This window comes from Branchiostoma lanceolatum, chromosome 16 (genome assembly GCF_035083965.1).
Source record: "Branchiostoma lanceolatum isolate klBraLanc5 chromosome 16, klBraLanc5.hap2, whole genome shotgun sequence".
In the NCBI taxonomy this organism is placed as follows: domain Eukaryota; kingdom Metazoa; phylum Chordata; class Leptocardii; order Amphioxiformes; family Branchiostomatidae; genus Branchiostoma; species Branchiostoma lanceolatum.
Genome location: NC_089737.1, coordinates 9,990,994 through 10,004,666, shown reverse-complemented (window position 1 = coordinate 10,004,666; position 13,673 = coordinate 9,990,994). Strand labels below are relative to the sequence as shown.

The following is a 13,673-nucleotide window of genomic DNA, read 5'->3' as shown; positions in this document are numbered from 1 at the left end:
TGCATTATACTAAGTATTGAAACGGTAACACGTAAAATACATTTGTATTATAAATCTCCGTGAATCCACGATTGATATACATATATTATAATTAACACCCGCAAATTTCTTTCTCGTACCTGCGTATTTTATTCACATTGCACAAAGAACCAAAGGTACACAAAATCCTGCTTATATTTTGCATTAAAATCTGCAAAACTAAAAATGATACATCATGACAAATTTTAAAAGCGTTTGTTTACAGTAGGAAATTTTGTGTTGAAAATCACAGTTTAACTCTGATCCAGTTTGTAGCATCAATGCATTGGTGAGCGGGAAGTGGCAAAACTGTTTTCCTGACGTAAGTACATACAGCTGCAACTACTACCAAATGTTCATACAATATAGACCACTATTTCCTTAAGGACGACATCAGAAAAGATACATTATATTGTATACAATATCAAGATGTACGAAATCGAGCCTTATATTTTTGCATATATAATACAAAGTCATGAAACGGGTATGACCGTAGCAGTTTGACAGAATTATATCTTTGGATATATCTCCACAATAAAAAGTGAGATTCTAAACATTGCACAATTCGCATCTCTATGTAATTAGTCTCCCTTGCGACCACAGAAACCGCTTTGAAGGATAATCTTACACAAAACGTCTGTAAATTTCGCATACTTTTTGGCGACGCCTTAGGAGCGCAGCCTTGCCCGTACGCCAATGCATCCTGGCTGCATGTAATCAGATCCTTGACCGCCCTTCAATGGCATGATTAAAGAGATACCCCCTATCAACCTCCAATCTCTTTAACCTCCTTCTACAGACTAAGAAAGCCATTTGCTTTTTTAGGCAAGGAAAGGAGGCCATTTTGGACAAGCATACGGCTCTACGTGTATGTTAAAGGCAACAATTACAAGTTTTACATATCAGCAGCTGTCATGTTGACGTAACAGGGAACCACCTGGAAACCGCTGGCGATCCCATCAATAGCGGAGTAGGTGGAGGCTATGCCGCCAACTACACCAATCAGAATGAACTCTATGTGCCACGCCCACTCGTATGGCTGCACTTCGCTGTAAAAACGCAAGGGGGACGAAAAGTCAGACATGCATGTTTAAAATGTTATTGTTGTTGTTCTTGTTCATGGCAGTATTTCATTAGAAGTCTTCAATGGGTGATCAAGACTTGTTTCTTGGTCGTAGCTCTGTTCAGTTTCATTATCGTCTCTCGTATTCCTCCCAATTCAAAGAGCCCCTACGTTTTCATGGAATATGCCTTAGTGATGTACGTATGGATGTCTTACTCTATCATCATCATTAATCTACTACTAACTTTCTTGGTAAAAAAAAGGAAAACTATTCCTTTCATATGGCAAGTTTGAGAATTAAGCCGATAAAGAACTTACATTTCTGGCCAATCAGGACTCGTCTGTCGGGAGAGTTTCAGGTAGAACATGGAGGGGAAGATGAAAGTGAGGCATGTGATGGTCGATCCTCCGACCAGGGACAAGATGGCGCCAAAATGAGGCAGACTCTCTCCGGTAAACAGCACCAGTCCGACCAGGCACGTCCGGAGTAGGATCCGGAATACTCCGAATTCTGGCAGAAAGATTTAATGAAACAAGTCTTGATTAGAAGTCTATAAGGTAGTCAGATAAGAGACAAGGAATTTACAGACTTTGAGCTTGACCTTTGCCCCACTAAGTTCCTAGAGTCACGTTCGTGAAGTCACGTGTTCGTAAAGTCACGTGAACGGGTGGCAGGTCAGCTATCTTGAAGAAGGTCATAGGCACGGCAAAACTTCGAAGAGCCTATATTTTTGCATGTTGCATGAACATACCAGTACGCAAACTGTAATGCCTAAAAGACATAAACGAAAAAACGTCTAGGCATGGTATAGATTATGGTCTAGACAAGAACTGTTTACAAGTTCGGGGTGTTCACCTTTGACATACTACCTACAGTGCATCTCTCTTCGCATGCGTATCTTAAACCATACGCCGGCTTATCAAGTAGACTTACTATTGGCTATCCCGAATCGTTCCTCGAGCTCCTGGCAGACGGGGTTGATGACGATGATGAAGGCGAAGATGAGGTGTAAGGTGATGAGGATGAGCGAGGCGTACTTCAGACCGCCCGCCGTCAGGGTCGACAGCACGTTACTCTCGCACTCCGACTTGTAGACCAGGAAACCCGCAATGGACACTGGGAGATACATCAGCAGTAGAGCTGGAAAGGGGAGGGGGGGCAGGTATGTCAGCACACATGTATTTCCTTGCCACGTTTGTGTAAACCCCCAATTATCAATCAATTAATCAAACAATCAATTAAAATTTGGACCGCAAATTAGCGTGATCCGTACAAAACAGTTTCTAAGATGACAACCTCTTATCATGTTTCATACATTCTACAAAGGAGGTTATAACCTTGATTCTACTGACACAAGCTTGCAGGGGTTCCTCAAGGCTATATTTTTGCCCTCCTCCCCACACTGATGCATGCGTAAACCCAACACAAACACAAACACCCGACACAAAGATCATGTAGCAGGCTTCGACCTTGATGCGTCGTCAAAATAACTTCTTTACGGCACGGATCCGCAGCCTTGGTGCGAATGTCTTGATAGTGTAGAAACAATCCCCCACCATCCCCTTCCCAAAATTCACACAACCTTCAACATGCATAACTCCTTCTCACACACCTGCAAACGCCAGGACGACGGATCTGGAAAACTTTTCTGGCTCCTTCATGTCGTGTTGAATTGTGGGAAATGTGGACGCCCCTCCGAACGCGAACAGGATCGTTCCAAACGTCAAGAAAACCGCCTGGGGAAAAAGTGAAATGTTTTGGGTTTGAAACTTCTACAATTGTTTATCTGTTACCCCCAAACGTACTGCAGAAATCATAAATGATCCCATAGACCACACGGAAACCATTAAAGGCTGGACGACGCAAGGCACTATGGGGACACCAGCGGGCAAACAACATTATTACCATGACGACGCGTGTCGGTGCATAGACCGGAACAAACGGACACAGTCCGCATGCGCCTAACATGCATATTCATGGTAATGAGGTAGTTTGCCCACTAATGTACCCACAGTGCCTTGCGTCTCCCAGCATGCAATGGAATCGTGTAACGACCTATTGCTCTTCCAGCTTTTCCCTTGTCCTTAGATTAAATAAAATTTCAGTTCCAAACTCGTATGATCTATCAGACAATTTACTTTAATGTCCTCTTGTTGGTCCTTTGCTTCTTTAAAGTTTGGGATGTCCACAAGAACCCCAATGAACATCAGTAGACATGCCAAGACCGTCGCAACTGTGGCTGCAACAGCCGCCGGCCTAAAATGAAACATGTAAGAAAGTTAAAACTGCACACAATATACTGTTTGACAGTTACGACCTTTAATTATCATGGGGTTCCTCAAGGCGACATATTTGTCCTAACACTGACATAAACTTTCATTCTAAACGTCATTTTAATTACATTAGTTTCTATCAAATTTGGTTCTTCAGGATTACATACCCCCCCCCCCCAACACTGACACAAAATATAGTATGGTTTTCATTGGAGATCATGTATCGTTCCTATAACGCCCAAGAGGCTAGGCCGACATCATTGAAAGCATGCCTAGTTCTTATAAATACACTCACCAAAAATCTTTGGGCGACCCGAGCCAGGTGAATGGTGTCAGCGCCCCGGCCAGGATGATCAGCCAGAAACAGAAGGAGAAGGTGCTCTGATGAGGGGACAGGTCCTCCACCAGGGTCTGTAGGTTCTCCGCCGCCAGCAACAGGAACACCGTGGCCACGCCGAACAACGTGATGTTCACACAAACACTCACTGCAACCCTTGTTGGAAGAAAGAAAAGACGATTTCTTATCGAGATATAGCTTTTGAAAACTTAGAGAATGCATTGCCAAACGTCTGAGCTAAGAAGTAGCACATAGCAGATCCCACGGTGCATTTCGATTTTGTTTCGCCCTCTTTTTCATACGTTCTATTGACACAACCTTGTGGGGGTTCCTCAAGGCTATATCTTTGGACCACCACCAACACTATGTTAATGTTTAACGCTTACAACATATTCGGTCTTGATAATATGTGCTGTTGCTTGTCCTGTATTCCATACATGCTATACCAATGGAACTTTCTGGGGTTCCTGGGGGCTATATGTATGGCCCACCAATGATGATTTTATAATCAGTATAGAATAAATATGACACTTACTTTCCTATCTTCCCGTAAGCCCTCTCGCCGATGGCCGGGTAGGGGTCCCTGACGTGGTCCCTGTACTCCGGCCATCGGAGCTGTAGGATGTTCCAACACCTGCCGAGCATGATGCCGTTATGTCCCGCCACCGCACAGCATAGTAGCAACATCACAACACCGTTCCAGCCTAGAATATACAATATCACAGCGAAGTCAGCCAATCGGAGCATCTCCTAAATGTTTTCTTCAGGTAAAGTTGTTTTTTTGATTGGCTGACAGCTGGTTAAAGGCCGCGCCCACAAAAGTGGAAACCTCAGCCCTCTTTAGCAGAGTCTTCCCAGGGTATATTGCATAGGCCGTGGGCGAGGCTCTGCGTAGGAGGATGAAAGTAGAAGACAAATCTGTGTCCACGACAGCTCCAGGCAGTGCCAGTACACCGCTCCCTGCCATTTCCCCCACCCCAAAAGGTTTCCTCAAGGATACATCTTTGGCCCACTACTGGCAATATGTCGCCGTATGCCGGATCAGTATCAATACGTTTAGAGAACAGTTAATCAGAAAACATATTGATTATTCAATGAAGACCTTTATTGTACATTCTTGCCCCACTGGGCTAAGCACAGGTCACATGTTAACAACATATACATATTCATATCGTACCGGTATCCACGACAGCTCTCGGCAGCGCCAGCACACCGCTTCCCGCCATTTCGCCAACCAAGAACAGGGCGGCCGTGATCACCGTCAGGCCCTTCTTCTGCGCATGCCCAGCCCCCTCGTCTTGGATGGACGCGAACGGTATAGGCTCATCAATCATTTCAACTGGAAAGATACAATATCAACATTTATACTTTCGCCAAGAAAGCTATTCTTTTGGTGCCGTTTTCTCGTGGGTGGGTGTTTATGGACAGCAAACTCGAGCAATTGTGAATAGACCTGCATGGTGTGTGGGTAGGTATCAACAAAACGAATATGGATTATGGACCTCGGTTCTATTGCAATTGTAGCAGGACCTACTAATTTCGTTTGCATAATGTTTTGACTTGGGTTAGCTCATGATTCGTGAACATGGGTAAAAAAGTTAATAAATACATTTTCATGAGAAATGGTTAGATTTGGGAAAAGATCTTTTTATACTTCCGGATTCTGTTCAAAGTTTAAAAAGACCGCGAAAGCAGCAACATCACGTGCCTTGTTTGCAGTGGCTTTCGAAAGGACGACCTTTGAATATTCTCTCAGTCTGTGAACACTTAAGGCACACAAATTGTTTGGGTGACCTGGCCGTGGGTATTTGACCTGGCCGTGTGTAGTTAAGCTCCGCTTTTTTGGCAAGCGACCAAGCTCCCCCATGCAAATCGGCAAGGAAGTAAACTGAGAGTGAATGGTCTCTTAAACAATTTTCACTTTCATATGAAACAATAGCTTCCTTGTCGACGATATGTACGACATGTTTCGAATGCATAAATGCTTATAGATCGTTGCTACGGTTTCTAAACATCGATACAAATATGTTACGCCACTAGAGTTATACTGTGACAATTTAAAGAATTAAAACATGGTGGCAGAACACCTCAGTGCTTCACTGTTACCTCAGGTGAACTTTTACCTTGTGACATTTTACGAGTCCTCACCGACAAAACAGGAACCAAAAGTTCTTCACAAAGATGGAATAATCCTGCTTTCTGCAACACTCCGTTCCGTTCTTTAATACCCCGTTCTGTTCAAGTGGTAGTAAGACAGTCGAGGAGTCGCTCGAACCTTAAAGGACTGTAGAAGACTCCTTGCCTTGTAAGTTGCACTATGCCCAGTGTGTTGAAATCACATGATAGCCACGGGTTAATAATTAGATGTAGTCGTACCGGCTTGACGGCGTCAACGCCCCCTTGTTGCGGCGGTCATGATCACATGCTTTACTTTACAAGTCTACAAATGTTTGCCTGTGTCTCACTTGGTTGGTTTTGAATAATAGATGGTTCAAAATTAAACGTACAAACGGAGGAAAGACTTGGGATGAAATTACATATCGCTAGGGGGCTTAGTTAGTTCACTCCGTTGACTTTCTTTTTTTTCACTCAATGATTACCAGTAACAAGGCCCGAAGGTCACTTGAAGGTGTTGACATTTACGCCCTCTTGCGGTATTAGTAAAACCCGCAGCGCTACCAATTGATGATAAAATGATAACCCCGATATCGATATCAGAAAACATACATGTAACTGGCGCTCACATTTCGACTGTGCGGCACAATCTTTGGCGCAAGAGATTATATTTTAAATACATAGTTCTAAATCTCGGGTGACTGGTTATGATCCGAATTACGGGAAATGCATGCATTAAAGATCATATTTCGATGGTTTTCGTGGTGACCTCTTCGCTGAGAAAATAATCACCACGAAAATGCTTCCTTTGTATTCCGCCCGCCTACCCCATTGTTTTAATCGCGAACTTAAAACCACCGCGAACACTCCATTTTCTCCCTACCGCGAAATTAAATCACCGCAAATTTATATCCTTTTATATATACTGTATCTTACCTAGTGTGATGGATAATCCATATTTAACATATACATGTACTATCAAAAATCTGGTGCTCACCACGGTAACAGCAGATTCAAACGTACAGATTTTAGCAGTTACTGGCAAGATATTCGATTTTGTCAATTTCTGTCAATTTGTTCAACAACTAGAAATAATATAATGTTTGCTGGCAAATACGGACTGGTACGCGTTTTGGTGTAATATGTCAGGGGAAAATTACATGTCACTTATCTCATTAATGATTACTTCCTTGTGTTTTTACAGAACCTGGCCTGTTTCGATTCCGTCGGGACCCAACGTGTCAATGACGTCACCTAGCGAGGAACCAGGGTACTGCATTAGCGTTTAGCGATTCCCAGAAAGATGCTAATCTACGGGGCTGGCTGGAGCTTCTCTGGCTGACTGGACCTTTTCTGGCTAGCATATACGATTTTCGCGCCCCGTGTGGATCTGCTTGGAGATTAGAAAGATGCCATTTTCTTTTAGCCACGCTTAAAATTCGAATCATGGCACATACACACAGTAGCTGCTCAAGACATATAAACTCAAAACGCTGACAGATTTCATGGGTTAAATAACTTTATAATTATATATAATCTAGATATACATATGTTGTAAGAAGGTACCACGGAATAGAGAACAAGAATGTCCTTTCAATCTAGCCTCTACCAGTTTCAAATACAAGAATAGTCACATGTCTGTTTCAAACTACTAGTAATACTTTTTCTAATGGCTAATAGACTCTATGCAAGATTAAGAAGGAAGTTGCCTTAGGTTCTTTAGATTTATCTTCCTTGCTGCCAGTTGAAAAGACGAAGAAACTAGCATCCATTGTGAAACTGCTGCATCATCTTGTTTCAATACATGTGTGTTTCTCTCCAGAAAAGAGAGCAGAGTCCATGTTCCACCATATTTGATTCAAAGAGTTCTGATTTATTCTATAAATCGTAGCATTACTGCTTTGTTTGCAGTGTTAGTGTGTAAAAGCAATGTCGTCCCTATAAATAGCATTTTCTCTTTTTGGATATTTTCATGTACTAGACTGTATATCATTTTTCCCATGAAACGGCAGCAAAACTTGTAAGAGGTAGACACTCCAACATTCTAGGCTCCTTGTCATACCAAATCGACGATGTTTTTTCTCACAGTGAGCGGAATGGCTCTCTGTTCTCTGCTGTTCTCACAGTGAGCGAAATGACTCCCTGTACAGCTACACCCCCTTGCGATATTATCTAAAACTGCAAATCTAGAGCTACCAGTCGATCATAAAATGATAATTAACCCCTGGCTATCAGCACACATAATTGGCGCTCACATTCAGACTGTGTGGCTCAATCTTTGGCACCAGCTACAAAATGCAAAAGAAAAATTGATACCAAGTGTAATCTTTCTAATGATGAGTGACTAAAGATGGCGTGGCGAGACATGCATGTTTCAATGTTATTGCTGATTTTACATTTTAGATATTCACCATAGTTTGTATGGCTGTGGAATATTATCATGGGTACTCAAAAGCGTTAATCGTCTAAAGCTTAACGTAAACATTTAAACATAGATTTCAAAAACACATTCCTCAAACTAGATTTGGTGATGCACATCTAAAGAGAGCAAGAATGTTTCGTCTAAATTGTAGATAAGTACACATTGTTATCTTTCCAATGATGCATACTTTTATGGGGTGATTGTAACTAAAAATAAGTAATATCAAACTAGAACCCTTAATTTCAAAGGTGCCTGGGAACCCCAGCAGTGGGGAGAGTGTTGGTCTGGAACTCCAGCAGGACAAGGGTTAATTGCTAGTACAAGACCCAAAACATAAAAATCGACTTATGAACTACTACTTGTTTTCGCTCACATGCTTTTCATCGCGAGATCGTTTTAAACATTCATGGACTTTGGTGATTGCTTTTAATGTAGATAATCAGCCTAATCAGGCTGATTATCTACATTAATAATAATAATATAATTTTGAATTACAAATGGTACGTAATGGTACGTAGATCTCGTTCTAACATGAATATGTCACCGATGTAAAACGATATCAGCCCCGTAAAAAAGAAGTATCAGCAAAACTGTCTCAACGATTGTAAATTCATTATGTTTCGCGTAGAAGGATGTCGTGGTGTTTTAAGTTCGCGGCTTGAACACTTTTATAAAAAAGAGGTAAGTACACTAGAAAATTATGTTTACGGTGTCATGATTTTACAGTGGAGAGGTCATCCCGACAACCGTGAAAATATAACCACCGCGAATATCTAAAGAATTACAGTATTATGTTGCCAGCTTTTAAGAAGGCTTAAAAAATGGATTTTGGCTCACGTTGTATGCAACCGTTGCTCAACAGTTGAATATTTTGAAGACCTACTCAAATAAGAATATGAAATATTTCACGTCCATGTATGGGGAAAATATATAAAATCATAATATTAATGATTTGATGCCTTAATTCGATGCTATGACGTAACAGGATAAAATCTTCCCGGCTCCTTTATTTCTTCCAAAAATACCAAAGGGCGCCTCGATAATAAAACAATGTTAAGCGTTCCTTTTGGGCAATCTTGTATTGGGATCGATTCTACATGGTCTGAGTTTCCTGTTGTCTTTGTGTAGAAAATATGATTGTCTTCGATTTTTCCTCGTTCCTTAGAACCTGATTTGATTTAAGCGGGTACATGGGTAGGGTAGCGACCGCCCTGTCTCTACTGTTAAAGATATCATCGTTCAAAGAAACGCAATCTTTTGTGCCATCGCAATGAACAGTCCGTATCTCAGCAGAAATTTGGGGTTGGGCGAGGAATTCAAATTCTAACGGTCCCAACTGGCTGTACACCGCTGGACGGATTGTCCTGGCGTGGCTCAAGTGGGTTTGACCGCTTGGTAAGTGTTCTTCCAACGCACTCTTTGAAACTGGACACTGGATTTGTTACTGTATGCATGTAAAGCATGTAAACATTGTCGATGGATCGCAGATGTTGTTGTAGTGACTTAAACATGTGTGCTGCTATCGACGTGTCTGGATTTTAACTCAGTCTACAGACTAAGAGATTATATGTCTGTTTTTATACTGTAATGTTTATGTATAACACTGATATGAACATTATATCAAGTGGTATCAACTGTTACCGTGCATATATTTAGAAACCACCTTGCTCTGGACGAATACTAGTATCTAATCTCCAAGCAGATGTTGGCGGCAAAAATTTTAACATTTTGTGGCTGCCAAAAGAAAACGGGACAACCAAAAGGCGACACGATCTTCTTACCAACATCTGCTTGGAGATCATTAGAAAAATGCTATGTGTGTCACTAAAAACACATTCATCTTAAATTCGGTCCAAATATTATCATGCTAAAGTTATGTTGGAAAAGAGAAAAAGATATTACATAATACAGTCACAAGATGTTCAGGATATGATACAATGCCCGCACCCTGTTACCATGGTAACCAAATACTGCCCCGCCCACGCAACGATGACAAGTTCAACCAACCACGGGCCGTCCCGTGACTTTTGCCCTCACATATTCGACCACACCCTTCTATATTTGCATATTTTTGCTATATTGAAAACATCAGAGGAAAGTGATCCTTCCTTAGAAAAAATATTTAAACTTATGATATAATGCACTACAGGATATGATCATATGCAACCTCGTCCTGTTGCCATGACAACAAAATGCAGCCCACCCTTACAACAACAACGTGCCGTCCCGTGACCTTTAACCCCACATCCCGACCACGCCCTTCTTGTTTGCATTTTCGGCCATGTTGAAAACATCAGAGGAAAGAGACATCCTTTTTTATCGATCGTAGTACGCCTAAGATTTCTCTGTTTTTCTAGGGCGTTCTCTCTTTTAAGTGTGTGTACTTTAACCCACAAGTAGCTGGGCGGTTTTCCCAGTTTAGTGGATGCAGTTTTATTACACCACACCGAATAGAGTTAGTCCCGAGGATCAAGCCATGGCGAGCGGATACGGCGGCGGTGGAGGGTACATCGGGCCCGGGGACCCTAGCGCGGCCCACCCGCCCCCGATTGGGTTCGAGATGCAGCCGACAGGAGGGCCTGCCTACCCCCCTCAACCGTTAGGTAAGGACTTACCCCTCCTTTACAATATCTACAGACACAAACACTGAAGTATGTCTAGGAACGCTATGTTTTTCTTGTATAGAGTGGGGAGGGGGGCAATGTGTGAACTTGATTCTTCAAAATAATCATTGTTTACTTAGAATGACAAGGGTGTTTTTGCTTTACCGTTTTTGCTTACCAGTAGGGGGCTGTGGTACATAAACATGTGTTTATCTGAAGGCCGCATGTCTTTGGATCGTAGCGTTCTTTGGGAGTTTGCATAACAACAAGTGGTGTTTCTAATAACGGTATTTTGTAACTTGGATCTGGTGTTTTTGGATATCTTAAAAATGGGGTTTTGGAGTTTGACATTTATAGACCTTTATCAGCAACATTTCTGCATAATTTGTCCCTTGGACACATAGGGAATTCGATCTGTTTAGTGTTTACATTTTCATATTAGTTCTTGGTTCTTGGAACATCGAAAATCTAAAATCAAGTTGCTGAATGCTGTTTTGAAGAAAAAATTGTAAAAAATGTTGTTGCAAAAATAGTTTTTCTCATCCTTTTTTAAACATAGAATGTTGCAAAGGCTTTAAGTTCTATTATATATATATAACATTATATATGATGATTACAATTATATAAATGTAATTTTTGCAGTAGCAAAGAAACTGACAGTAACAGTTCCCCATTCAAGTTAGCGTAGATCTTACTTTTATCTTTGTGGTGACTTCTCCACTGCAAATTCATGACACCACAAATATGCATAATTTCCTTATGTATTACTAGTATAATAACTACTGTACAACCGCAAACTTGGAACACAGCAAAAGCCTCATTTCCTCTTCTACAGCAAAATGTAGTCCCAGCGAAAATAAATGAATTTACGGTATTGGTCAAACATGTGTGTGTTATTAGCAGAAGTAAGTGCTGATATATTATTTATCATGACAGCATTGTAATTATTCACAATGCTGACTGTTGCTAATGCGTTTGTGTTGTTGTTTGTGTGTATGGAGATTACTGGGTATTCATGGTATTGTTAATTTAGTATAACTGTAAAATTAACAAGAACAATCCTTAGGCTAGGGTAAAAAGATTGATTGCTAATTCTGTAACTTTTTGTGAGGTATTTATTCATAGAAATCAAACATGATTCCTAGAACTAATCAGTCTGATGATCTCTGATCTGCAAAGACCACTCTAATCCAAGCAACAAGAGTCAAAATATGACTGCATATGCACTTGTTTTGGAGCTGTGCACCTAATTTTTTTTTTTACTTTGGGTACACCTAGATACTGTATTTGTATAGACAGTTAGATACGGTTACATATTGTAAAAGTGTACTTGTCTTATTGTATACTGGTATGCAAGATATTTTTTTACATTAACCACCAGAAAAATGCTGAAACCTTATACATGTTTAAAGTTACCTATCAGATTTGAGCTCTAAAGAGAGGCATTAAGGTTTGTTATGAGGTTTTGCTAACACTTAACCAGTACTTTATGATTATCTTATGTTGTGCACCCAACTTTTTTTCTGTACACCTAGTAAAATTTCAGGTTTAATAGATACACCGGTGCAATATTCCCAAAAATGAATTTTGAGCCCTTCAATACAAAATTTTTATAGCAGTTACTTTACGAGTTACAACATGGGCATTACATAATACATTGTATGATTCATCCACTTTGACATCAATACAAATTACACTTACTTGATTGGTAACTCTTTCCAACGGAAACTTCCATCATGGATAGCTCTTCTCCACTTTTCCCTGATTGGTAACTATTTCCAAGGAGGTTAAACTTAACCTCCTTGCTGTTTTCAAAGACACCTCGCACCATGGCTAGCTCTACTTGACTGTTTGTCTGGCTTCTAACTCTCTGGTTTTATACGGCTTCTTACTGTAGGCAGACAAATTTGCCTTTGATCTTTCTTGGCTGCATGCATCTGAAAGACTTCACCTGAATGTGAACAACCTAGTATACATTTGTCTTGTAAAGTCTGTGTATTGTCTTGAAAAGTATCAGTCGCAGACTTTTTCAACTGCTAATTTGGGTAATTGGCCTTACATGTATTATCATGTATGTGGCTTTGTACTTCACAATCAAGTTGACGAATGTATTATTCTTGTTGGTGCCTGGCTGGCTATGATAGTACAAGGTGACAAAGAAAGTTTGTAATGAATATGCGTACCTAATTAAAAAGAGCTACTTTTACCATATTGCTGTTATTTACCCAGATCTCTAGATCTGTTACAACCAAGGGGGTCCTTGTTACAAATTTGTCATATCTGTGATTTCATTATGTTATTCAAGAAGGTTATGTTTTTGGTGGCCACGTTTGTATGTGTGTTTCTATGAACAGCATAACTCGAGAAGGCCTCTGGATGGATTGTCTTGATATTTGGTAGGTGGGTAGTTCTTGATGAGACCTCAAAAAGATTAGATTTTCGGCCCCCTAGTTGCTTGTAATGGTACTGCAGCAAAACTACTGGTTTTGGTATCTCGTGTAAAATAGTCTCTTCTACAATCACGGAGAAGCCACCAAATTCCATCCTAATTTCTCCATGTCTACGGACAAAAGTAAAACTACTCTCCTCTAATTGTAACATCACAGAACCCGCACATTACAGAAAAAGTGGGGGTCTGTTTTGTCTTCCACTGTTTCAGAAAAACTAGTCACAGAGGTTAACATTCAGAGTCAGCTTTCAGAGTATACGTAGTCTAGAGTAGTCACATGTTACTACTTACTGTATATCATTCTTCATTGGCTGTAAGTTACTTTTTGTGTTACACATGACAAATTTTCAGTTAACTTTGATTTTGTATAACATCTGGTTTTGAAGTCAGAA

General features: G+C 40.7%; 2 protein-coding genes across 13 annotated transcripts in view; one reads left to right on the top strand and one right to left on the bottom strand.

Annotated features, from left to right (window-relative positions):
* Window positions 1-109: 109 nt before the first annotated feature.
* Window positions 110-12,701, bottom strand: LOC136421608 (uncharacterized). Of its 3 annotated transcripts, none has more exons than XM_066409063.1 (9): window positions 12,534-12,701; window positions 4,870-5,031; window positions 4,228-4,396; window positions 3,651-3,848; window positions 3,221-3,338; window positions 2,695-2,818; window positions 2,016-2,222; window positions 1,400-1,592; window positions 110-1,067 (listed from the first exon to the last, which is right to left on the bottom strand). In XM_066409063.1, exons 1-9 carry the CDS (start codon window positions 12,661-12,663, stop codon window positions 914-916), a joined length of 1,455 nt encoding a protein of 484 aa, XP_066265160.1. In that variant the 5' UTR covers window positions 12,664-12,701; the 3' UTR covers window positions 110-913. The 3 variants fall into 3 exon arrangements, with proteins under 3 accessions (XP_066265160.1, XP_066265162.1, XP_066265161.1); XM_066409065.1 differs by lacking the exon at window positions 12,534-12,701 and adding an exon at window positions 5,968-6,058; XM_066409064.1 differs by lacking the exon at window positions 12,534-12,701 and adding an exon at window positions 5,816-5,961.
* The window catches only part of LOC136421605 (anoctamin-4-like), a 49,586-nt gene continuing 46,403 nt past the window's right edge, over window positions 10,491-13,673 (top strand). For 8 of the 10 annotated variants that reach the window (XM_066409060.1, XM_066409058.1, XM_066409059.1 and 5 more), the window contains exon 1: window positions 10,492-10,832. In XM_066409060.1, coding sequence (XP_066265157.1) covers window positions 10,655-10,832 — 178 coding nt within the window. In that variant the 5' untranslated portion in view covers window positions 10,492-10,654. Of the gene's footprint in view, window positions 10,833-13,673 lie in introns of all 10 variants that reach the window. The other 2 variants (XM_066409048.1, XM_066409049.1) reach the window with 1 other exon arrangement.

Coding starts and splice junctions, on each gene's coding strand:
- LOC136421608 (XM_066409063.1), bottom strand. CDS start 12,663: ATGGTGCGAGGTGTCTTTGAAAACAGCAAGGAGGTTAAGTTTAACCTC. Junction 2,819..3,220: donor ACCAACAAGAGGACATTAAA/GTAAATTGTCTG, acceptor CTTTTTCCCCAG/GCGGTTTTCTTGACGTTTGG. Junction 2,223..2,694: donor CGTCGTCCTGGCGTTTGCAG/GTGTGTGAGAAG, acceptor TCCCCTTTCCAG/CTCTACTGCTGATGTATCTC.